This window comes from Neophocaena asiaeorientalis, unplaced genomic scaffold, assembly GCF_003031525.2.
Source record: "Neophocaena asiaeorientalis asiaeorientalis breed wild unplaced genomic scaffold, Neophocaena_asiaeorientalis_V1.1 scaffold598, whole genome shotgun sequence".
Lineage (NCBI taxonomy): Eukaryota > Metazoa > Chordata > Mammalia > Artiodactyla > Phocoenidae > Neophocaena > Neophocaena asiaeorientalis.
The window spans coordinates 2103941-2131247 of NW_020173036.1; the positions used below are offsets into that span (position 1 = coordinate 2103941).

Genomic DNA, 27307 nt, shown 5'->3' on the forward strand with positions numbered 1-27307 from the left:
CTTTGGGGACTACTGAGTGTATGACACATAGAGCTATGGCAGACATCCTGTGACCATGAAGGGGTAGCCAAGAGGATTCCAAAAAAGCTACCCTAGAACTTTGCCATTACCCAAATGACCAATTAGGAAACCATGGAAGCAGATGAGACCAATATACTTTCTTGTTATTTAAGTTTATAAATGTTCTTATTTTCAAGTCACTTTTAGTTAGACTTTTACTTAAAACTTAAAATATCATTAGATATGCACTGATTTACTAACTGGGTGATTTGGGACAAATCATCAAATAAGAGTTATTATTTATCATGCACCCATGGGCCAACTGTAGCATTAGAGAGTTTACATACGTAGTTTAATTAGCTATCACAACCCTATATGGTCAGTATTATTTTTATTATCCTCACATATAGAAGAGGCTTAAGAGAAATTAAGTAACTTCCCTAAGAGAAGACGGCTACTAAGTTTCAGAGCCAGGATTTGAACCCAGGTCTATACAGCTTCAGGCTGGTCATGGTTTCTCAAATATATTACAGTGCTAACCTACTTAAGCTGAATTCCACTTTCTAATGTCTCCACAAAGAAAATTCTACACAATAATTTCATAAGATTATTCTGAGGATTCAATAAACAAATGCAACTAAATTAACTATCATTTAACTAGTACACTAAGATGAAAATAAATGGGCATTCTCAGCATTTTAGAATAAGGTTCAAATAGTCATGCCTCTATACCTTTCAGTTTCATTTCTGGAGCATTGCAATCTGATTTTATATCTGTATATTTCACACAAAATATGAATTTAACACATCATATTGTCGCTATATTTTTCTTGAAGTTTGCATGTAAACATAGGTTAGAGCTGAGTGCCTATTTTTGAAAAAAGATAAAAAGTATAGAAAGCTAGAAATGGAAAAAGACTTTGAAATCATCTAGAAACTTCACATTTTTCATAAAGAAAGCACTAGAGACTGATGGAAACGGCCAATGTCATTCAGCTAATTAATATTGAAGACAAGAGATTCAGCTAATTAATACTGAAGAAAAGTTATCTAATTCCTATTCCATGGCTCCTCTGATGCCATTTTGCTATTTTTAAGAAGAGCAAATTAGGGATACAAGGAAAGAAAAAAACTGTAAAGAGAAAGGCAATTTTAATTTTGGTAATCTGAAAAATGCTCTTACCTATCTCTACTTTCAGTGGTTTATATCTCTTTAAATTCTCTTGATTTGAACAAGTGACTTCCCAGGTCCACAACTAAACTAAAGGTAGGTGATGGGATCTTCCAAGATAAATACGATTTCTAAGTTTAATGTATCAAATACAGAGAATTTCGAAGCACATATCGCTAAGAGTAATGTTTTCACTTTTCTTTGCTTTTCTTCCTTTCTTTAGGATTCTCTTAGATATTTCTAAAACCTTTCTAAAAGTTATTTGTAAGGTGAGATATTGTTAAAGATAACTGGCCCAGTCTCTTCAGTAAGTCAGTACAATGAAAAAAAGAATAATTCTAAAGTAAAAGAGACTTAAGGAATAACTAGATGTAATGTACAAATGTACAGGATATTTTTAGAACTGCAGAAATCTGAATATGGACTGGATATTAGAAAATATTTTAAAAATTATTATTAACTGGTTAAAGATAATATTTCAGCTAGGAAGAGAACATTTCTTATTTTTTAAGAGGCACACTGAAGTTAAAAAGAACACTATTAAAAGTTCTCAGCATAAAAAGCTATATCTTTCATTATTTATTAATCATATATCAATATAAAGTGACCTCTTTTCATAATTTTTTTCAGTCTTAGATTTCTTCTTCTAATTTTAATACTGCAACTTCAGTTTTTTAGATGAGAATAACTTTATTGTCTCACCCAACCTTTTATATTCAGCATTATTGTGCTGTTTTACTTTATCTAAATTTCCTTTATACAAAGCAATTAATGGATTTTGCTTTAAATCCTCAGCAAAGCTCTCTCCATGAGATAAGGCCGTTTGCATTTACTATTATATTTATTACATTTGGTCTAATTTCTGTAACTTTACTTCTGCTGTTTTTAGACATCCTTGGTATTTCTCTACTTTAGATGTCTTTTTACTTTCATCTTTTGCAAGATACATTATTCTAATCTACTATTAGTTATCTTAAAGCATTTCACAAACATTTTAATTTATCTAAGTATATAAAAAGAATTATTTTAGATACCCATTTATAGATACACAATTCAGTGCTACTGACTTCTTCAGCATATCCCTTAACTCTTTTCTCAAACCTATTTTATTTAATCTAAATATTTACAAAAATTAATAGCAATTTAAAATTTTAATTAAAATTTTTTAACATTAAATTATATATAATTACATAAGATTAAATAATGAGCATTAAGTTTTCTCCCGTTAGTAGTTGGGAAGTTTATTCCACCTAATCTCTCTAAAGATGGTTTTCATTTCACCACTCATTCATTTTAATCTTTACTTCCTTATTCTTGAGTTGTTTTTTTTTTTGCGGTACACGGGCCTCTCACTGCCGTGGCCTCTCCCGCTGCAGAGCATAGGCTCTGGACGCGCAGGCTCAGCAGCCATGGCTCACAGGCTAGCCGCTCCGCGGCATGCGGGATCCTCCCAGACTGGGGCACAAACCCGCATCCCCTGCATCGACAAGCGGACTCCCAACCACTGCGCCACCAGGGAAGCCCTTGAGTTATTTTTAAATTTCTCTCTCAAGCATTTAGGATGTATTATTAAATAATTTTACAAAGATAACGGGGTGGCATATTTTTCAATATGCTAAAGGTCTGAGAATGTATCTTTGTATATAAATAAAAATGCATTTAGTTATAAAATGTGAGGGTCATAACCTTTTTTTCTAAAGTGCACTAGATACAACTTCTTGTGCTCTGTAACAGATTTTTGCAAAATTTGAAGCTTAATTTCCTAAAAGTACCTTTTCTTCTCCCTAAAAATTGGTTGGGTTGGGTTTTGTCTTTAGTTCTTAAATACGAACACTGGTCTTACTCTTTTCCTTTTTAATCTTATATTTGGTAGGCCCTCAATTTGCAATAATCAGTTATTCTTTTTTCAGATTCATAAGTTTTCTGATACCCTTAATCATAACATCTGATCCATCTGTTCTTACTATTTATTCATAAGATGGATTCTGATCTGACCCCAATGGCTCAGAGCTCAATATATTATATCCTTTATATTCTGAGTGAGATTACTCCTTCATATTGCTGCATTGCTTTGCTATGTCAAAATAAGTTTTGACTTCCAACAAAGATTTTCTTTGGCCTCTTGTGATTGTTATGCCATTATACTCTTGTTATCCTGGCCTTTTATTATTACAAACCAAATTATAATTAAATTCAAGATACAGCACATACAGTTTTCATATGGAACTAACATTTGATATCATAACAATTATAAAATTATAAAGATTCAGACATATCTCTGAGAGATCACTCAGTATCATCCATGGGCAAGAAACATTTTTTTTTAGAACAGCCATTCTAACAGACAGCCATTCAGATTCCTAAGACTAAACACCCAGTTTCGTTCCTCAACAACATGAATGTAAATTGGTGAATTTCAAATACCCAAAACAGAGGCAACTGAAAATGGATTGAGTTTTTCACCTTGAAAATTTATTATTTAGACTGAAAGTTAAACCACATACTTTAAGAGAGCATGTAACTTAAAAATAATACAATATTGCAATCTTAAAAGCTAAAAATAAAATCCAGTTTCAATTCTGGCTAGTTTTATAAAAAAATATACATATTGCCCAGTTTGAAAAGCCTGCACTTTACATACTACACTATAATACTTACAAGCTGATGTTCTAATAGTTGGATTTTTTCATCTTTTTTCTTTATTTCATCTTTAAGTTGTTTTATTTCATTTAATAAATCTTCATTCTGAAATATTTTAAAAAATTTAACATGAAGTATTTAATTGTATTTAAAAACACTAATAAGAAGCATTAAATCAATGATGAAGACTGAGTAATGAATTGGTTGTTTATTTAAGGGGGAAATTCTTCTTAAATATGTCAGCTATTAATCCATTAAAAAAAAAACCCATTTTGGTCTTCTAAGAATTCATAGTCTAAGGACTCTGACACGTAAACAATGAACAATAATAGCAGCAACAGCTAACATTCATTGAGTATTAATCAGGTGCCAAGAACGAGTACCTTTTAGGTATCTAAGTAGTTGATTCCGACTGCAACCCTGAGGTAGGTACTATTATCCCCATTTTACAGACAAGAAAATTGGCAACTAGGCCACGTAGTAAAATAAATTACACACAAAACAGTAACTTCAGCTAGATTTCAAGGAATGTATAAGAGTTGCCTGTCAGAGGAAATGAAGGCCACAAGTAGAGAAAACTGTGTAATTAAAGGCACAGAGTCATTTCATGGCTGGTTCAGAAATCAGCAGAAAGATAAATGTGCCTGAAGGATAACAAGGAAGATTCTTTTTCCATGAACTACTTTCATGAGAACTGCCTAAATCAAAGAGTAAATACCCTGTTAACTTAGTCTATAAGAAATTCCTAATAGTATTAAGAGAAACCTATTGTCAAGGTTAGCAGGAATGCAGTTACATTTCCAAGTATCAGGTATCACTACCCTATAGTTAGCCCATTTTGTTTACTGCTATTCAATTATCCAGAAATATATACTGACGAAGTAATGCAAGCAAGGAAATCACAGTTGACTCTTTAACAACACAGGGGTTAGGGGCACCAAAACAGGGGTTAGGGGCACCAAACCTCTGCAAAGTCAAAAATCTGGGTATAACTTTTAGTCGGCCCTTGACATCCACAGTTCCTCCATAACCACAAGGCTCACATCCTTGGATTCAACCAACTGCAGATCGGTGTAGTACCACAGTATATATTATTGAAAAAAATCCGCATGTAACTGGACTCATGCAGTTCAAAACTGTGTTGTTCAGGGATAAACTGTAGAATATATATGTGAATGATACATCTTTCCAGAGAGAAAAGTAAGTGAGCAAATAATTATAATGTGTTGGTCATGAGCAAAGTATACACTCTTCTTCAGATATATTGGGAACAAAAAATAATATTGCAGTCTCATTAACAAGAGATTGGAAACAGACATTTTATGAAGGCTTTCACATATCAAATAAGCATCGCAATGGGGAAGAAACAACAGGGAAGAAAATATTTTTTAAAATGCTGTTATGTATACCACAATTGGGAAAGACTAATTATTATATATAAAAAATGACTTCCAGTTGAATTTAAAGAGTTTAGGGACTTTAAAAAATAATAAATCAAGACTAAAAAAAAAAGATGGACTGCAAATCATGAAGGACATATTTTTAAACTAAGTGGCAAATTAAGCTATTAAGAAATGATAAATATATTTGATTACATAAAAATTTAAAGCACTATACAATTAACATTAAAGTTAAAAGCTGGTGAAAACCTATGCTAATATGACAAAGAATTTATAACTCAAGTGTATTAGGAGACTGTTCAAACATATAAGATCATTTCTAGGCCCCAATAGACAGATAGTCAGTTCTCACAAATATACATATAACTGAAAAAATGTTCTGTTTGACTTATTGAAGAAATACAAATTAAAGTATTAAAGGTATTGTTTTACAGGCATTAAATTGGGGGAGAAATACTCAATGTGATTAACAAGACTGCAGAAAAAATGGTACATTATCAGACATAACAACTGACGTTTCTGGACAAACGTATGCCTGTATATACAAAAGTCATAAAAATTACTTGCACTCTCCGATTCAGTTATCCAACTCCTATGCCAAAGAAATGATCCTAAGTACGAGAAAACCTATAATAAGATATTCTCTTAAAGTTACAAATTTAGAATTGTCCTGTAAGAGGACAACTGAAATACAATACAGTAAGCGACTTGATGGAATACTACACAGCCATCATTCAGTCATGGCTAGGTTCTGCTGGTGCTGGAGGAAATGGCTGAAATCAAAACACAATATGGTAATAACATTTATAGCCGATATGCATATAGCACTTACTTTAGAATAGGCACTGCTCTAAGGATTTTACACATAAAGACAGGCAAAGGAGAACACATCAGGAAATGGGTAATTCCAGTGGAGTCTTAAAGGATAAGTAAAAAGTTCTAAGGACACAAACTGTGGCAGGCTTTGTATTTTAGGGTAAGGGATTCTATAAGACAATACAGAGATGGGGACAAGCATAGCATATTTGGAGAATTACAGGCAGTGATGCTGTCACATGAAGGCTGTGGTATACAGTGGGGAGCAATGTGGTTAGTAAATTAGGCAAGGGCCCGATCACAGAGGGCCTGAACATCAAGCATGGCTTTAGTCAGGGAGTAACAGATAGATCTGCATTTGAGATGGCTTTGACAGCTGTTTTGAGGATATACTTGACAAGGACAACAAAAAAACTAGGCTAGGAAACTGGTTATCAAGATGTTGTAATATGCCAGGTAAGAGCAGGGGCCTGACCCAAGAGAGTGATAATAGGGAGGAGAAGAAACAGGAGAAAAGGAGATGTTGGCAATTCACTGCATGAGAGAGAAGAGCACAGAGAAGTAGTCAAGAGTGACATCTCCATTTCTAGCTTAGATGATATAGTAAATAGAAACAGAGAATGAAGGAGGAGAAATTATGTCCAAAGAGAAATACATATATGTATATTGGCAGCATTGTGCAGCTCATGGGATCCCTGACTAGGGATCGAACCTGGGCTCCTAGCAGTGAAAGTGCTGAGTCCTAACCACTGGACCGCCAGGGAATTCCCCAATGAGGAATATTTTTGAGTTTTAAATACATTGCTAGAGGTACACACACCTCTTGAGAGGTGTGTTAGAGGTATTCCACCTGTGAGTGGGACACACAGTGGAAATGTCCAGTGGGACAACCGGATTACCAACTATGAGAGAGACTGATTTTATGTGTTATCAATATATATGTTATATGTGAAACCATGACAGTAGAAAGTTTGATGAGGACTGGACTAAAGATATAAATCTACATTCTAAAGAAGAAAAGGGACCTACAAAGAAAATGGAGGGGGGCGATGTTAAGGGGTATATAGGGAATTCAGACAGAAGTGACACAAAAACCAAGGGATAAAGCTTGTAGGACGACGAAGGCCATGCCAAATGTCTATTTTCCCAGGTTTCCACATTAACTGGAAAGGTAGTTTAAGGAGAGTCAAGAAAAGGTTTATTCGATTTACTGAATTTAGGATAGGTAAGACACAGAAATTTATAAGGTGAGGATGAAGGGGAAGTTGAGAAAGCACACTGAAGAGAGATGAGAGAGGAGGTCTTTAACTGCAGCAGAAGATAAGAGTCCAGAACACGAGAAGAAAGGTTGGTTTTCCACAGCACAGCGGTCACTTTTCCCTACAACTGGAATAAAGTGGTTGAGAGTGACATAGACACAGACTAAGTCAGAAGGCAGGCAGCAGAAGATCTTGCTTGAAAAACACAAGGCTACCTGCAGAAGTTGAGAAGAGTAGCTGAGAAAGAGGCTGAGGAGAGTGGCCAATGTCTGGAACAGCTCATCAAGGGAATGGGAGAGACAGCTGTCCTGAGATAAAGGAAAGACTGTAGACATGGCAGGTCCACTGTAGATTTTAGACCCTAAAATTGTAATGGTATAAGTCACCATATTTGTATCATTTGAAACTGAACTGCGAAACCATCTTGGATAAGAAGATGACATACTTGGGGATTTGCTGATGAAAGTGAAGGACAGTCTAGTGTACTGGGCTGAGACAGTGTGAGCTATTGCATCTCACCTTGGAAAGAAGGAAGAAAGACTAGGAATGATCTGCCTGAAAGGAAGGCATTGGGGACAAGAAATAAATACATGATATGTCTATCATGTAGTATTAAATTAACAGACAAACTGTAAAGGAAGATGGACAAAATGAAGACATTAATTCGATAAAAAAGTTGGAATTAAACTTTTTTTCTTTAAAAAGAATTTCTTTACATGTAAAAAACTTTTCACAAAAAAGAATTCAGGAAAAAAGTCAACTTTACTCTTAAAATATCAGTCACAAAACTTAAAAAAACTGAGATAATCAGAAATCATCTAAATCAATGGTTCTCAACTGAGTATGCAAGTAAAAGTTTTTTAAAAAGAGATGTCCTACTGCAAACCTATTATTATACTCACAATAGGATGGAAGCCCAGAGACGGGAAGAAATTTATATGAGAACAGGTAGGTAACATGTTGAAAAGCCAAGATTAGATAACCAGATGTGACTACTATCCTATATTCTTTTGATTTTGTGTTTTATACATAAATTTGTTCCCAATAGGTCACTCCACATCCTATGAGAAAATTAATGCTTCTCTGACCCCTAATACCAAGCGTGGCCACTTGACCTGTTTTGGAAACGACATATGTTACATCCAAGCAGAATCCACATGTTATTATGCCAATGCTACTTTCCCTCAGGTACAAAAAACATGTCCCAGGATAAGGGCTGATCCTTCAGCCTGGATCTCAGAATGAAGAGGACATGTGAAGTCCCACTGATCTACAACCAAAATGTAACATATCGAGAAATAACAAGAAATAAACTTTTGTTATTGTAAGTCACCAATATTCTGAGGTTGTTACTACAGATAAGTAGCACACACTGACTATTATACCTTGAAAACAGAATGTGAAAGGAAACAATAATTTTACTTGGAAACATGAAAGACATCAAGAATACCTGTATGTGCTTAAGAAGTAAATATGTGATTCAGGTAGATGCAAAAAACAAAAAGAGCTTTCTTCAACTAAAAATAGACCTCAATATGAGAACTATAAAGAAATACACCTTCAAACACTAACCTGCATTTGCAGTCTATAATTTTATCATTAAACATGAAAAAAATAAATTAATGTCATTTTCATTAATATTTCTTCAATGTTGTGATTATATATGAGAAGTACCTATTAACTGTTTTAATTTTTGTTGGTAGTCATATTTTAAAAACTGTTATTCATAATTATAAAAAAGAATTTAATGATTTTTATTTTTTTAAAAAGAATCCTGTACCAATATTAATACAGGGACAGATGATTATCCAACTGATAAAACAAACTCAAATTAAAGCACCACAGTGATATCATTTTAACTTAATAAGGTAGTAAGAGTTAAAAGAAATCTGATTAAAACCCAAGACAGCAAAGCTGCAGGTTTTAATATATTTATTATTAAATGTTTTAATTATTATTGCTTTACAATTTTAGTAATAAAACATTTTTTTTGCAAAATTCAGCATGACTACCTAGTCATCATACCTTGTATATTTGATCACCATCTTCTGGCTCTGGACTAGATGACAAGGAGAGTTGAACATCATGCAATGAACCACTTTCATCATGCTGTCAGAAAGAAGAAAAAGAAAACGTAAGATTAATACAATTAACTGCAGACACTGAATTCAACCTGAATTCACCCCAGGCCAAATATAAGCATGGCAAACAGGAAATAAGATTTTAGAAATCTCCTTTTCATCTCTATGCACTGGTAGAAAGAAATGTGGAACAGGAAACAACAGAGCTCAGGAAAGAATATTTTGTGGGAATAAATAACATACACTATACAAGTCGATGATGCAGAAAGCCACTGAAAGTTTTACAGTGGGAAAAGGAATATGGGAAATTTCCTTAAAAATTTTAAGACTACCTCACCTATGAAAAATGTAAAATAAAAGTCAAATTAAATCTGATTTGAATCAGCTGTGGTGTTCTGAGTAAAAAGGAGTCAGAAACAATAATATTAAATGGCTCAAAAAGGTTTGACCATGGGCTTCCCTGGTGGCGCAGTGGTTGAGAGTCCACCTGCCGATGCAGGGAACGTGGGTTCGTGCCCTGGTCCGGGAAGATCCCACATGCCGCGGAGCAGCTGGGCCTGTGAGCCATGGCCAATCATTTGATTAAAAATACTAGATACATATTGCATGACTCTATTTATATGAAGTTTGAGAAAAGGCAAAACTAATTTATGATGCTACAAATCAGAAGACCAGTGGCTGACTCAGGGGAAAGGGGTTATTGACAGTAAAGTGCATTATACTCCATAAGGATGCTGGAAAGGTTCTATGTCTTGTCTGTATGACAGTTACATGCGTACATACAAATGAAAAGTACAAGCTTTACACTTAAGAATGGTACACCTTAAGCACTTTACTGAATGTATGCTATACCTCAATTTAAAAAATTGAAAAAATTAAATTTTTGTCCTTAAACTCAATTTTTAAAAAATGACAGAATAGTATTATGTCCTACCCCTTGCTGAAGTGGTTTAGGAATAACCAGCTGAAAAGTGGCATGTTCAATGATTCACGGACAACCTTAAGAAAGATGAACCAGAAAAGAATATGCCTGGGATGATGGTGAGGGACTGAGTCCCTGACCAAGGCAGGACAACTGCAGCTTGATACCTTATTTGTTCAGATGGTACCTAGCTGCCTTGGGACACCCACTGAGTCAACAACCTTCAAGGAGTACTGCCATAGCAACCTTCCTCAGACCTATCTGTCCTGAAGGAAATCTCCCAGACCATGGAAATGTCCTGTATTGAAACAGGAGTGCTAAAATAGGAGACATAAGTATGTAGATCATTTTCTTCTTTACTTATTGTACTGTATACCTATTGAATCAGAATCTCTAGCGATGGGGCCTAGGAATGAGTATTTAGAAAAATTCAACAGGTTAACAGTGATTGACAGTGAAGTATTAGCAGTTGCCAAATTTCCAGCAGAGATAAATTACATTTTTATTGGTGATACCATACAGACATTAAGAATCTGACCTGAGAGAGAATGTAACATCCTAATGAAGAACAAATGTTCTCAGAAAACATTAAAAAATGTTTAAAAAAAAAAGAAAAAGAAATTTTACAAGATTCATCTCAGTAAAAAGTTTATCTCTGCCTTGACATATAAAAACAGGGCCAGGGCTTCCCTGGTGGCGCAGTGGTTGAGAGTCTGCTTGCTGATGCAGGGGACACGGGTTCGTGCCCCAGTCTGGGCGGATCCCACATGCCGCGGAGCGGCTGGGCCCGTGAGCCATGGCCGCTGGGCCTGCGCGTCCGGAGCCTGTGCTCTGCAATGGGAGGGGCCGCAACGGTGAGAGGCCCGCGTACCGCAAAAAAACAAACAAACAAACAAAAAAAACAGGGCCAGTCCTACAAACAAGTATATATTTGAGAAAAAAGGGACTGTAAAATTTGACTTATTTCCCAACATCCACAATAACTTCCTGCCCAGTGCAGAGCAGGAACCTCAAAGAAGAGGACAACATAAACTCAACTGCCTTGGACATGGAGGTAGTCGTGGGAAGAAGCAGAACAGGAAAAATAATACATCAGTTTTCACTGTACAGGAATAAAAAGGTGAGCCCAGGGAAATAGAAAATAAGGAAAATAAGGAAGTCATAAAGAAAATGACTCCAGGAAGTTGTATGTAAATTACTAGATTCACCATTCCTGAGCACCACAGTTGCTCGTAACTGATCCTAAATAGCATTTCAAAGACTTTGAGAAATAAACTAAAACTATGCCCAGGTCCCAAGCTAGCCTTTGGAAGGTGTACACTCAAAACAGATGTGGCAAGCATGGCCAAGACTTTGGAAACAACTGATATTACAACCACAATCCAAAGGTGGCTAATTAGAACTTGCAGTCTGACCCTAATCAGATCATTTGTCTGCTTTAAAAAAAAAACAAAAAACAGGGCTTCCCTGGTGGCGCAGTGGTTGAGAGTCCACCTGCCGATGCAGGGGACACGGGTTCGCGCCCTGGTCCAGGAAGATCCCACATGCCGCAGAGCGGCTAGGCCCATAAGCCATGGCCACTGAGCCTGCGCGTCTGGAGCCTGTGCTCCGCAACGGGAGAGGCCACAACAGTGAGAGGCCCGTGTACCACAAAAAGAAAAACACAAAAAAACAAAAAACAATATTCTCCATAAGATTTAAACAAGATCCAGAGTCTCACAACACAACATTTGAACATCTAAAATGTAATCCAAAATTACTCAATGTAAAAACAACAAAGAAAATCTCAACTCACACAGAAAAAGATAATCAACAAACATCAATGACAAAATAAAAGAGAAGTTGAAATTAATTAGAAGAGATTTTAACAGAGCTATTATAAAAATTCTCCAAAAGTAAGGATGAAATCTTAAAGGGAATGGAAAGAGAAAGTCTCAGCAAAGACAGAATATACAAAGTGGAAACAAATGAAAATTTTAGAACTGCAAAGATTCAATAATCAAAAATTTTAAATGCACTGGATGGACTAAATTCCAGCATTTGAGGTAACAGAGTGAACTTGAAGATATATCAACATAAATCATCCACTCTGAGCAATGAAGAGAAAAAAAACAGAGCCTGCTGCAGGAGCTGTGGGGCAATAACAAAAGATCTAATATTCATATCATTGAAGTCACAGAAGGAAGGGTGTGAGGCAGAAAAATATTTGAAGAAATAATGGATAAATACACCTCAGATCTGGTGAAAGACATGAACCTACATATTTGAGAAGCTCAATTTAAATGTAGAGAAAATAGAATGTGCTCTCTGAACATAAAGGAATTTAACTGGAAATTAATAACAGAAAAATTATCTTCAAACACTTAGAAAGTAAATAACAAATTTCTTTGATCTGTGGGTCAAAAGAAGAAGTCCCAAAGTAAATGAGAAAATATTTTGAATGGAAGGAAAATGAAGTCACCACATATCAAAATTTGTGGAATGCAACTAAAGCAGTGCTTAGAAGGAAAAATTATTGTATGAGATACTTGTATTAAAGCAAAGGTGTCAAATCCATAACTGGAGCAAATTAAAGCCAAAACAAACAGACAAAAATAATAGAGAACAGAAATTAATGAAACTGAAAATCAAGAAACGGAAATCAATAAAACCAAAAGCAGGTTTTTTGACAATTGCAAAATCATTAGCAAAACTGCAAAACAGGCAAAAGGCATTTATAAAGTGGCTATTTTTTAACAATAGCAACAACAAAAATAATGATAATGTGAAAGTCTGGGGGTTTTTTTGTGTGTATGTGGTAAGCAGGTCTCTCACTGTTGTGGCCTCTCCCGTTGCGGAGCACAGGCTCCGGACGCGCAGGCTCAGCGGCCATGGCTCACGGGCCCAGCCGCTCCACGGCATGTGGGATCTTCCCGGACCAGTGCACGAACCCGTGTCCCCTGCATCGGCAGGCAGACTCGCAACCACTGCGCCACCAGGGAAGCCCAAGTCTAGGGTTTTTAACTGACTCCATTAACTCACAATTGTAAATACTTTCCCAAAAAGCGCATTCCATTTTTTCAATATTCGTCTCATAATTTATATACCTGATAAAGGACTTATATATAAAGAACTAACAAAAATCAATAATAAAACAGACAAAATTTTTGTTAATAGGCAAAAGAATAGACACTTACCCAAAGATACACAATTGGAAAATAAGCATACAAAAGATGCTCAATATCATTAGTTATTATGCAAATGCAAATTAAACAGTGAGATACCAACGTATACCTATGGGAACGGCTTTTGAAAAATATTGACAATACCAAGTGTGGACAAAGATGTAAAACAATTGGAACTTTCATTAATTGCTGGTGGGAATACAAAATCATATAACCACTTTGGAAAACAGTTCGGCAATTTCTTAAAAAGTTAAATATATACTTACCATACAACCTAGCAATCCCCACCCCCAGGCGAGAAATGAAAACAACCTCACATGAAAATTTGTGCATGAATGTTTACAGTGGCTTTATTCATAATTGCCAAAACCTGGAAAGAGACACAAATATCCTTCAACTGGTAAACAGATAAACAGACTATGATATATGCATACAGTGTACTACCACTCAGTAATAAATAGGAAGAAACTACTGGTACATGTTACAGCATGACTGAATTTGAAATGCATTACAGTAAGTGAAAAAGCCAGACTCCAAAGACTAAAAAATATACAAGTCCACATATGTTACAGTCTTGAAAAGGCAAAACTGCAGAGACATAAAACAGATCAGTGGTTGCCAGGAGCTAGCAGTGGATATAGGGATTGACTTAAAAGGAAAAAAGAAAAGAAATTTTAAAGTGTGATTATAATAGCTGCACAACTGCATGCATTTGTCAAAGCTCACAGAACTGTACAACAAAAAGGACTGAATTTTACTGCATGTATATTATACCTCAATAGAACTGTAACAGGTTGAATAGTGTCCCCCTAGAAATTCATCTAACCCAGAACTTGTGACTATGACTTCATCTGGAAATAGGATCTTTGCAGATATATTCAAGTTGAGGTCATAATGGGTTAGGGTGGGGCCTAAATCTAATATGACTGGTGTCCCTGTAAGAACACAGAAATTTGGAAGCATGGGTCATGTGAAGATGGAAGCAGACTGGAGTGATGCATCTACAAGCCAAGGAATGGCCAGCATTGCCAGCAACCTCCAGAAGCTAGAAAGGCAGGAAGGTTCCTCTCCTAGAGCCTCAAAGAACACATGGCCCTGATGACATCTTGATTTCAGGTGTCTAGCCTCTAGAGCTTTGAGAGAATAAATTTCTGTCGTTTGTGCTGCCCAGCTTGTGGTACTTTGTTATGGCAGCCCTAGAAAACTAATGTAAGGCCTAATAAAACAAAAGAAAACAAAAAGAGAGAAACACCAGATAAATCTCAACAATCCCAAGGAAAATAAAGCTGACACAGCAATACTATTATAACACACGGGTTATAATTAAGGTATAATTAAAGATGAAAAGTATTAATGAGGATAAAGAAAGGCTTTAATTAATGACCACAGGAACAATCCACCAAGAAGATGTGCCAATCATAAAGATTTATATACCTAATAAAATATCCTAAAGATACTAAAAGATTAATATAATAGATTATACCACTACATAAAACATAGAGAGTATATATCCTATTCAAACAAACGTAGAACAGTCACAAAAACTGACCAGGCTCCAAGCCAGGGGTTAGTTAACAAACTATTGTCCACAGGAGAACTCCAGTCAACTGCCATTTTTATTACAGTCCATGAGCTAAAAATGGTTTCTACATTTTGAAATGGTTACATTTTAAATGATTTTATTAATATCTACATAACATCAATTTTGCCTCTCAGCTGAAAAGGCTAAAATATTTACTATTTGGCCAAGGAAAAGGTTTCCAACACAAAGGAAATATCAACACATTTATATCATATAGATATTATTCTTTACTATTAATGTACTAAAATTAGAAATTAATTAAAAAGCGAGTCTCATATTTCAAACCAATGTTTTTGAATACTGAAAAAATTCTTCTAAATAAAATAATTTATAGTACAGCCCAAGACAATTGGGAGTCATTAATGTTTAAGTTATTTCTATGTCTCAAAGGAAAAAAAAATCCTTCCAATTTTTTTTAACAGACTAGTAGTCTAGATTCAACAGATCAAAGAAGGAAAAAGCTATTATTTCCATCAAAGCACAAGAGCTTAAAAATCATGAATATAACCTCCAATTCAATCAATAATAACACCACCTACCCTCCAAATAACTTTGACCCTAAATAATGGTAGTACTCGCTATAAAACCTTGTCTAGGATGAGAAGTGTTCAGGTCAAACATTTTGAGACATTAGGAAACATTTTGAGACAAGATTTTTTAAGCATTAGACAGGGGAAAAGCATAAAATGTACAGAAAACATTCTCTTTTTAAAAACACTGAATAACAACCATGCATGCAATTTTCATGCTTCATACTACAGCTGGGAACTGTTCTAAGCATTTTGCATAAACATATTTAATAAATACATAGATACAAAAATAATACATAAAAACTATAAAACACCACTGCACAAAAGTAAGCAATTCATAGTTAACTGATTATCGAAGTATTCTGGCTGCTTTACTAAGTGAAGTGTCTTAGTGGGTTCTAGTTAGGATTTTTGAATTCTGAATGCAATTAACCTTAAGTTGATTAACTCTTATGTCATTAGCATTTTACTAAAGATTCCAAAAGATAGGTAAACCTTCCTCCGTCCTAAGAGGAAGATGTCCATGATCTTCCACTTTTCTTTTTGACAAAGCAGAAAGGTAAACTTTTGTTCTAATATTAAACTCTTCACATATTAACTTGTTGGAAAACCGTATAACAAACTCCATCTTACCCAAGAGGTTCTTCCATGAGTTTGCAAAAACTGGGATCTTCCTATGAGTTCCAGAGCAGTTGCAATGGACATGGACACTTGAAATGACTAACCAAAAGGTTTGGCAGCACTGACCAATCTCTGCTGACAAGCAGCATCAGTGATGTCAACAAAACTGCCTTGTGTTTCAGATATGCTACAACACAATCACAAGAGGCATCCTAGGAAAGGGAGTAGAGGAAGAGGAGAGATTTTTTTCATTTTCTTTTCAAAAGTCACTTTTTAAAAAAACAAAAGTATATATGGATGAACATCACATCACAGAATGTGTGCACTGAGAAGAGTTCTTTGAGTAATACTGTAATTCACCTATGGGACTTAAAATCTAATGATTCAAGCTACATTTGGAAAGATTTTAAAGATATGGAGTCACAAAGCCTGATTTTCAATAAGTGTTTCAAAGATGAGTTGATCCTCACAGATGGTTTGGGGCAAAGACATTTTCAAAACAGAAAACTCTCCCCGGCATTCAAATTGACTAGAACATTGTTATATATGGGTAAAGTCTGTAATATTCTAAGCAAACCTTACTTACAAATATCTTCTGTTTAAACTTTTTTTTTTATTAAACCTAATTGTTTAATTTGTACATATCTGACTCAGGATATCCTTTTCTATAGGTTTCTTTTGTCACTTAAAAATATTAGTTGTAGATTTCTTCTAATTTTTCTACATTAAAAAAAAAATATTTAGGGCTTCCCTGGTGGCGCAGTGGTTGAGAGTCCACCTGCCGATGCAGGGGACACGGGTTCGTGCCCCGGTCCAGGAAGATCCCACATGCCGCGGAGCGGCTGTGCCCGTGAGCCATGGCTGCTGAGCCTGTGCGTCCGGAGCCTGCCACAACGGGAGAGGCCACAACAGTGAGAGGCCCGCGTACCGCAAAAAAAAAAAATGTAACTCTTCAAACCACCTGAGTTTACTATAATATAAAACAAGAAATTAAATAATTCCTTCTATACTACTGAGTTTTTCTCAACATTTATTTCAAAACCCTTCTGTGTCCAACTGATTTTAGTACATACTTCAGCACATATTTCTGGGTTTTCTATTCTCTTCCACTGCTCTGTGTTTCTATTTGTGTCAATATTATAACCTGCTCTAAAGGGTTTTTCCCTCCTTCTTTTTGTCTTTCTTAATGTACACAAATCTTACACTTTGGTGCTAACAATTTTGTAGTCATTTTGATTAATCCCCAGAATAAAACTGTTGTGATTTTGGCTGAAATTGTATTACATCTACCAATAGTACCAGGAAGAACTACGGGCTCCAATCACACACTCAGATTGTATCTTATCTTTGCTCTTTCAAACACATCGTTCTTCCCAGCCACCCAACACCCACTCCTCACACCCCCACCGTGGGAGACAGAGGTCTCCCATGTGCCTCTTATGGACTAGACTCCCTGGCAATGCCTCGGAGAGAAAGGCTAAGGAGTTCCCATGAAATCCAGCTTCAGGGGAATTAGCAACTCTGTTTAGGAGCTGGACGGACCCTAACAGTACAGTGTGTCCCCCAGAAGTTCTTGCATATGGCCCAGTCTATTCCTACATGGGTTGGACCTAGAGACTGATCCCAGGGAGCCTGGATGTCAAGTCAGTGTGACACGCCAACACATCATTCTTACAGTTATTTAATACTCGTATGTTCTCCTAGACTATAAGGTAGTCTTGATTACTACATTAATATCCATGGATTAAGATAACTTTTATAATATTTAGCCTCCCTATAGAATATAAGTATCGGTATTTTATCTAAATCTTTTATACAAAGTTTTGCAGGGTTCTTTATAAAACATCACAAACATCTCTCAGATTTATTGATGATTTAATGTTTTATTGATGCAGTGGTTATTTCATTATTTCCAATTTAAATCTTTGATTTATTATCCTTGAAGTCTTGAGTATAGTACTGTTTACCTGTTGGAGCAGGGTTTTTTTTTGGGCCATGTCCCACAATAAGGAATACATTTTACATCATAACCGTGTACATATATACCTGAATATGTGTGCATGCATGTGTGTATATGTTTGCACGCATGTGTCTAAAAAAGATGGTGGATGGATAGATGGACGGTAGACAGAGAGATACAAATATCACACTAAAAACAAGTTTCACAAAACAATATCTGTCCTTATCATGTGTACGTAATGCCCCCTAATAGTTTCTATACCATTCTACTTTATTAGGAAAAAAGTCTAGTTATGATGGACAAAATTTATTTCAAAACCCACTAACCATTTGTAATATGTAGTTTTAAGAACAATGCACTAGATATAGGGAAGGATTATGTCTTCTTTCTTTTTATCTTCATTACTACCACAATCCTTGATACTCAACAAGTGCTTAATAAAGTATACTGAATGATGAAATAACAATACATGGATACTAAAGTAAATGGAATTAGCTTTTTGGGCAGCTACATAAAACTGTAAGCAATGCAAGCAATTAAAAAACTTTCACATTTTTACCTTTGTTGATGTTTCTATTGTCAGTAAAATAACAACTAACACTTACTTATTAACTGCTTTCTATGCATCAGACACTATGCTTAGCACTTTATCTGAATTTCCTCATGCTTTCTTTATAACAGTCCTGAGATAGGAGCTATTATAATCTCTATTTCTTTTATGAGGAAGTCTAGGCATAGGAAATTTAAGTAATTTAATTTATCCAAGATAATTTATCCACAACAAACAAGTGGGGAAAATGGCCTAAATTCAAATTCTAATTTTTTGAATACATCTATTATTATTAACTTTCATCATTATTCTAGAGATTCGACATTACCCCAATTAACCCAAAACTAAAAACAACTGAAATGTCTATCAATGGGTAAATGGATAAAAATAAAATTGTGGTGCATACATGTATAATGGAATGCTATTCAACAATAAAAAGGAATGTACTGAAACTCACAAAACACAGATGAGTATCAAAGCCATTATGGTGAGTAAAAAAATCCAGCAACAAAAAAAAGCACACATTGGATGGTCTAGAAGAAGACAAAGCTTTTAGATGAAATTCTAGAAAGGACAAAGCTTTAGTAACAGAAAGCAGAGCAATGGCTGTCTGGGCCAGGTTTGAGAGAAGACTGACTCCAAAGGGACATGAGAGAACATCAGCAGCAAGAGCAGTGTTCTATACCTTGATGGTGGGGCTGGGGGTTTCACAACTGTGTCTATTCATCAAAACTCCAGCTGCATACTTAAAATGGGTACACTTTACTTGAATGCAAATTCTACCTTGATAAAGTCAATAAATTTTTAAAATTTTGCTTCCTCTTCCTCCTCACTTTCCTTTATCTTCCTGAATAAGCCATCAGGTGAGACAACAAAAGATAAGTCTCCACCCAAAACGACAGCCCAGCATAGGGTTTCAGAGTCTAACTGGGTTGAGAAACATGTCCCTGCAGGGGATCAGCTTACCAAGGCAAGTCAGAGCTCAAAGGAGTAAAAAGGGCATCCACAGAAAGCATGGGGGAAGAAAGATTCCAGTGTCAAACCTGAATAGAATGAGGAGGGTGCATGCACACAGGGGAAGCCTGGTCTGGGCTGTCAGAGTCTAAGCTGAGTGGGGTGGGTGTACTCCCACAGGAGGGCCTGGAGAGGGCTACCAGAACTCAAGCAGCATGAATAGGGCACTTATGCAGGAAAAGGCCCAGTGCCAGGTGTCAGACCCAAGGAGGGCTAAGAGGGCATCCACGTGCAGGCATCAACTGACACGTGGCATCAAGCCCAAGCAGAGTGAAGAGGCATCCACAGGAGGAGGAGACTGGTGTGGGGTGTCAGAACCCATGGGGCTGACAAGGAGTCAGAGCCCAAGTAGGGTGAGGAAGGTGTACACAGGTGAGCAGCCAGGCATGGGGATTCAGAATCTTAGAGGGATGAGGAGGGCAACTGCACAGGGCAGGTGGTGAGAAGTTGGTTATAATCAAGAGAATTGGTCAAAAGAGTAAGTATATTAAGGTCATCAAAGTCAAGAGAAAACTGAGGAAGTACTACAGTTTGAAGACATCTACAGAAACATGACAGCTAAAAGCAATGTGTGATTCTAAACTGGATCTTTCTGCTTCTGCTATAAAGGACACTACCAGGACAAATGGTGAACAGGCTCTAAGGATTAAATGGTAGTAATGTGTCAATGTTGATTTCCTCATTTTGAAATGCAGAATAAAGCCACAACTAAATATCACTAGATTCCCATCACATGACAAAAATTAAGAAGTGTGATAATACGAAGTGTTGCTCAGATGTAGAACAATGGAAGAAAAAGCATCTATTACTTGAAGGGAGTGAAACAGATTGAACAATTTTGGAAAATAGTTTGGTATTTGTAGGGTGGAATATTTCTATGCCCCATGATTCAGAAATTCCACTCCTAGTTAGTTACTCCAGAAGAATTTTCACACAAGTATACCAGGAAAAGTTCATATCAACATTATTTGTCATGGCAAAAAAAAAACCAAACACAACTGGAAAGAAACAAAATGGACATCAGGAATAAAGTGGAGAAAGAAATTGTTCACGGAGACAGTGCAAAAATGAAAATTAATGAAGCAGAATTAAACGTAAATACGAAAGAACCTTAAAGAAAATGCTGAATGGTAGAAGCAATTCACAGAGAAATACTTACAGTATAATTTCATTTATATAAAGTTCTGAAAGAGGCAAAAATAATATTCATGAGGACACAAACAGAGACAGTTAAAAATTAACAGAAAAAGCAAGGGCGAAATACTAGATTCTGGAAAGGGAAGGCACTACAATCAGGAAGGATCACATAGGGAGCTTCCTAATGTCTCGTTCCTTAACCTGGGTGGTGAGTACAAACCTGTTTCACATTATTCATTAAGGTGTACCCTTATGTTGTATATGCTCTTTTTATGTATATTTCATAAACTTATTTCTCCTGGAATGAAGAGAAAAGTCTGGGGATAGAGAAGCATAAGTTCCCTGACTTTTCTATAGTTCTCTGCCACCAAGTGGCAATCATTCAGCAGCTCCTCAACTCTTAGTGCACCCTCCCAGGATGCTGCTGCTGTAAATATTTCATCCACCTGCCACTGCACCCATGCATCCACTCCCCCGCATACAGAGACAGAGAGACAGAGACACAGGAACAGAGAGAAAGAGTCAGAGGCAGAAACAGGTAGACAGACAAGAGAATTATGTGAGGGACAAGTTACTGGTTTTATTCTCAACACTGGAGCTGAGAGGAAATAATAAAACAAAACATTTGTGTATCATACTTGACAGTTCATAAAACACTACTATATACCTCTTTATTTTTATCCCCCAAAAAAGGTAGACAGGGTATGAATCATCAGGATCAAATATTTTGCAATCCCAAAGAAAAATGTCAGAAAAAGATACCATCATATTCTTCCCATTACTCCACCTTAGATATTTCATTTCTTACTCCAAGGTCAAAAGAGATGCTCAATGTGATAATACGATAAAAGCATACAGGAAAAATAATGAAATGAGAGTGAAGAAAATGGATGAGTATAACCACTCTGGAAAACCGTTTTACAGTATCTACTAAAGCTGAACCACTCACAGGTATATACCAAACAAAAATGCACACGTATGTTCACCAAGACATATACCAGAATAATGTAGCAGCTCTATTCATAATAGCCAAAAACTGCCTAAGTGCCTATCAACTGTAGAACAAATGAAATAAATTGCGGTATATTCACATCATGTAATACTCTATAGCAATAAGAACAAATGAAAAAAATGAAATAATTCACAAATATAATATTGAGCAAAAGGAGCCACACACAAAAAGGAAATATAATACATTCCCTTCATTTATGTAAAGTTCAAACACAGACAAACTCATCTATGTTTTCAGAAATCAGATAGTCACCACTAGAAATGCAGGTTAATGACTGAAAGAGGCTTCTGTTCTGGGGTCCTGGTAATGTTCTTTTTCTTGCTGGGTGCTGAGTCCATGGGTATTTTCAGTTTGTGAAAACTGACTGAGATAGACATTTATGAATTGTACCCTTCTCTATGTGCATATTATGCTTCAAGTGGTTGAAACAGGAAGTACAGAATTAAAGTAAGGAAATAAGACACCACTAAAAATTTTTTTATTCTGTATGTGCCCTTGTCTTCAGATCAGGATCAAAAATTCTTATTTAAAATTCTCTAAATTAGGTAATACAATATGAGAAGTATTATGCTAAAATATTTCAAAAGCCTTGGGTTTAAAATACATTCTGCATTAGTATGCAACCAGGTGACCTTGAGAAACACAATAAATCTGGGAGTCTCAGTTTTCTGACCATTAAAATAGGATCACTGCCATCCTCCCTATCCCACAGTTACTGAGAAAGAAAATAAAGTTCACAAAGGCGCTGTTTAAATTGTGAAGTACCCTTGAGTTGCATTAACAAAAACAAAAAATAGATCAAGACTAAACACAATTGTTTACAATTTTTAAATTTTATTTGTGTGCACTGAGAACTTTGTTCAAGTGAACTCTTAAATACAGAGGCCTATTTAATAAACCATTGTTCTGGGTTTGGCTGAAGGGATGCAAGGCGATGGTGAGGAGAGTGCTAGAGGCTGCCTTCACACTCTCCTCTTCCTGTTGTACCCCAGGGTATCTCCTAGAATGCCACTGTGTGCAGCAGGCCTTGGAGTCCATATAGACTGGGGTAAAAACTCCGGTTTTATCAATAATTAGCTCTCTGAGTCTCAACTTCTTCAACTGTGAGATGAAACCAGTATCACCCACTTTTCAAGAACTAGAGATAATATACATTACAGAACCTAGAAGAATGCCCAGTATGAAATGTATGACCACTATATAAAATTTTTACATACAACTCTGTAAGACATACAGGAAAGAGAAGACTTTTTAAAAACTTTAAGCTAAAACCTGGATGTCCTCAACAGCCGCCTAAATATTATGAGTTAAGTCACTCTCTCTGCTATTCATTTTCCACAGATCCCTTCAAGTAATATTTTTAAAAGACCAATTTGGCCATGTCACTAATCCCAGCTTATTACTGCCTACAGAATAATGCCCAAGCTCCTTCTGTGGTACACAGACCCTTTACAATCTGCCCTAAGCCTATTTATCATTCCTGCCTCTTCCCTAATACTCTACATTTTAACCATATCCAATTTATAACTAATCTTTAAGTAGGACACATACTTTTTCAATAGCCTTTTATTTTTTCCAAAACAGTAAATATATATTGTAGAAAATCAGGAATTAGAAAATGTAAATTAAAAAAAAAGATCACATTCTCACCACCCAGGTATCATCACTTACCGCCTTAGTGCATACTCTTCTGGAGATATAGGTATACAGATATATAGAGATAAAGATATATGATCATAATGCACATACTGTTTTACAACCTGCTTTTCTTCAGTCAACAATCCTTCCATTTCAGTAAAATTCCACCTCATCTAATACATAGGCCATAGTCAAATTTCTCCAACTGACCCAAAATGTCCTCTATAGTTATCTGTCCAACCAGTATCCAATTCATAATTTCACATTGCATCTAGCTGTCTCTTAAATTCCTTTTAAGGTAGCACTGTCACCTCCCTGTACTAAATTTTTAGGACACTAATTAGCTGAAGTGACATCACTATCTCTCCTACAGAATTTTCAACCATTTGAATTTCTTTGGTTCCTTCCTTTCTTAATCTTCTATCATTTGTTTCCCCTATAAAAAGGAAGCTGTAAATAATGACTTGAGGAATTAAAATTAAATATTTTTGCCTAGAATATATTAAACATAATTCTGTGTATCACATGAGAAGATACACACTATCTGGTTAACGCAACTCAGTAGTGATGGGAAAACTAATCACTGGATTAGGGTGATGGCAATTTGATCTCTCCAATGAACACTTATGTGTTTTTCTCTTGCAACCATAAAGTAAGTTATACAATGTTACTTTGGCACTATATGAATTGTCTGGGAAAGCATCACTCTTTCACCTAATGGTTGTAACAATAATAATCTCGGCATAAATTTCATTTACGGAATTTCATTAGGGTTTGTAAAATGATGTTTCTCTAATTGTATCACACATTCTACATTCATTTGCTGGCACTCTTTAGCAGAGATGAATTATCTTTCATGAAGGATCTCTTTAGTTACTGAAATATATATCCTACTATAAATGCAGCGTAAGTGCTTAATGATTTCCCATTAATAAACTTTTTTAGAGTAAGAAGTTGTATTAATAGTCACCTCAAAGTGTACCAAGTGAGCCCTGATTTTTCTGGTTTTCTCCTTGTTGAGTATCTTAGTACTTGTGGGTTTTCCCTCAGTCAATGCAGCTCCTAAGAACTTATGCCTTTGCACGTGCCAACTCCACTGATCTCCCCAGAATTCTTCACCTGATACACTCAATTTTCAGGAAGCAAAATATCAATGTCTCTAAAATGGCATATGGTGAATCTCTTCATCTCCATTCCCAGGGCATTTTCTCTATTGCATACTACATAAATATACCTCTGATGTAACATTTGGTTGCACATCTTTTTCATTCCCTTCATGTCTCTTTTACAGGTAAGGACAGTATCTTACACCAGTGTTATTCACAGTTTGATTTGCAGAACAGTTCTGGTCCACAAACTGTTTCCTGTCTATGACACAGTAAAAAGCTTGGACCAGAATATAAATCAAGTAGTCAGTAAACATACTGTTTAATTTGGCTCAATTTTTTTCCCTGGTAGCAAGAATTTGTGGAAGAAGGATGAAATGTGTTGATGTCTATTCTGGCAAGAGCTACTTTAACTCTAGTGGACCAGGAACAGAAACTTCATGTACAAGTTACTTTGAATAGCACTGCTAATCATCAATTTACCGTTACTACCAGAAACACAAAAGGAATATAAACAACTGCTGGTAGAGAAAGAAGGCAGTGTAGCAGGAGTGGGGACCATGGGCATGTCAAGATATCCCTTCTAAGGTATAAAGTATAAGCTGTTGAATCTGGATCTTCTTACAACCAAAATAAAGATGTACAATGTCTAGTGGACCTCTTTGGCTTTTGAATACAATATATTCTTCATTTGGATGTGTTATTTCAGCTCATTTACCAAGTGACTGGAATAGCTGCTAGTTTTGAGTAGGGCCCAGAAGACTCTGCAACAGGTCCAGGCTGCTGTGCAAGCTGCTCTGTCACTTGGGTCACATGATCCAGCTGATCCCCTGGTATTGAAGTGACAGTGGCAGATATGGATGCAGTTTGGAGAATTTAGCAGGCCTCCACTGGTGACTCTCACTGTAGGCCCTTAGGATTGTGGAGCAAAATCCATCCATCCTCTGCAAATAACGACTCTCCTTTTGAGAAACAGCTCTTGTTCTGCTACTGGATCTCAACAGTGACTAAATGTTTAACCTGAGCTGCCCATCATGAACTAGTATCATCTGACACACAAAGCCATGAAGTTGCGTGTGTACAGCAATATTCCATCATCAAATGGAAGTGGTATATATGTGATCAGTCCCAAGCAGACCCGGATGATACAAGTAAGTTACATGAAAAAGTGGCCCAAACGCCCATGATCCCTACTCTTGCTACAGCCTTTCTCTCTCAGCCTGTACTATGGCCTCATGGGGAATTCCCTATAACCAGCTGATAGAGGAAGAGAAGACTCAGGTCTGGTCTACAGACAGTTCTGTACAGCATGCAGACAACAGCTGAAAGTGGACAGCTACAACACTACAGTCCCTTTCTGGGACACCCCAGAAAGACAGTGGTAAAGGAAAATCCTCCCAGTGGGCAACTTCAAGCAGTAAATCTAGTTGTTCACTTTGCTTAGAAGGAAAAATGGTACAGTTATATACCAATTCATGGGCTGCGACCAATGGTTTGACAGGTCAGGAGTTGGAAGGAATATGAGTGAAAAATTGGTGACAAGGGAATCTGGGGAAGATATATATGTGGATAGATATCTCTGAATAGGCAAAAAATATGAAGGTATTTGTGTCTCATGTAAATGCTCACCAAAGGGTGACCTCAGTAGAGGAGGATTTTAATAATCAAGTGGATAGGATGACCCATTCTGTGGATACCAGTCAGCCTCTTTCCCAGCCACCCCTATTATCATCCAATAGGCTCATGAACAAAACAGCCACAGTGGCAGGGATGGAGATTATGCATGGACTCAGCAACATGGCCCACCTGGCTACAGTCACTGCTTAGTGCCTTACCTGCCAGCAGCAGAGATCAACACTGAGCCTGATATGGCACTATCCCCTGGATGATCGGCCAGCTATCTGGTAGCACGTTGATTACACTGGACCACTTCCATTACGGAAGCAGTGTTTTGTCCTTATTGTCCTTACTCTGGATATGATTCATTTCCCACACTTGCAATGCTTCTGCCAAAACTACCATCAATGTGGACTTAAAGAATGCCTCCCGAATGTGGGTGGGCCTTATCCAATCTGCTGAGGGACTGAGTAGAAGAAAAGGTGGAGTGAGGGAGAATTCACATTCTCTCCATCTGACTGTCTTTGAGCTGGGACACTGGCTTTTGGATTCTGAACTTACACCATTGACTCTCCTGGTTCTTAGGTCTTCAGAATCAGTCTAGAACTTTATCATCCGTCTCCTGAGTTTCCAGCCTAACAACTACAGATCTTGGGATTTCTCAGCCTCTATAATTATGTGGGCCAAATCCTTATAATAAACCTCTTCATATATTACATGTGTGTGTGCATGTAGATAGATAAATACACACACACACACACACACACACACACACACACACACTATTGCTTCTTTTTGCTCTGGAGAACCCAGACTAACACAAAAGCAATTCCTTCAGACTGGTAATAGATACTAAAGGGAAGTCTACAAAATGCAAACGTGACTTCTAACTCTACTCCAAGCAAAATAAAAAAATCAGAGGTTTCTTCTCTGTGGAAACTGTAGCAAAACCTCAGAAGGAAAAATCCTCCACTTAGGAAGTACTGAGGGTCCACTGACATCCATCCATCACTGTAATGAAGCCAGCCAGTTGACAAGCCCAGCCCATGTATAAAGAGTCCTGAACCAACTTTTTCCCCCCTCACTC

At 36.4% G+C, this 27307-nt stretch overlaps 1 protein-coding gene across 5 annotated transcripts in view; it reads right to left on the bottom strand.

The window, feature by feature from the left end:
* The window catches only part of CCSER2 (coiled-coil serine rich protein 2), a 153380-nt gene that overhangs the window by 31582 nt on the left and 94491 nt on the right, over positions 1-27307 (bottom strand). For all 5 annotated transcript variants that reach the window (XM_024742506.1, XM_024742507.1, XM_024742508.1 and 2 more), the window contains 2 exons: positions 9312-9395; positions 3830-3916 (listed from right to left, as the gene is read on the bottom strand). In XM_024742506.1, coding sequence (XP_024598274.1) covers positions 3830-3916; positions 9312-9395 — 171 coding nt within the window. The remainder of the gene's footprint in view (positions 1-3829; positions 3917-9311; positions 9396-27307) is intronic.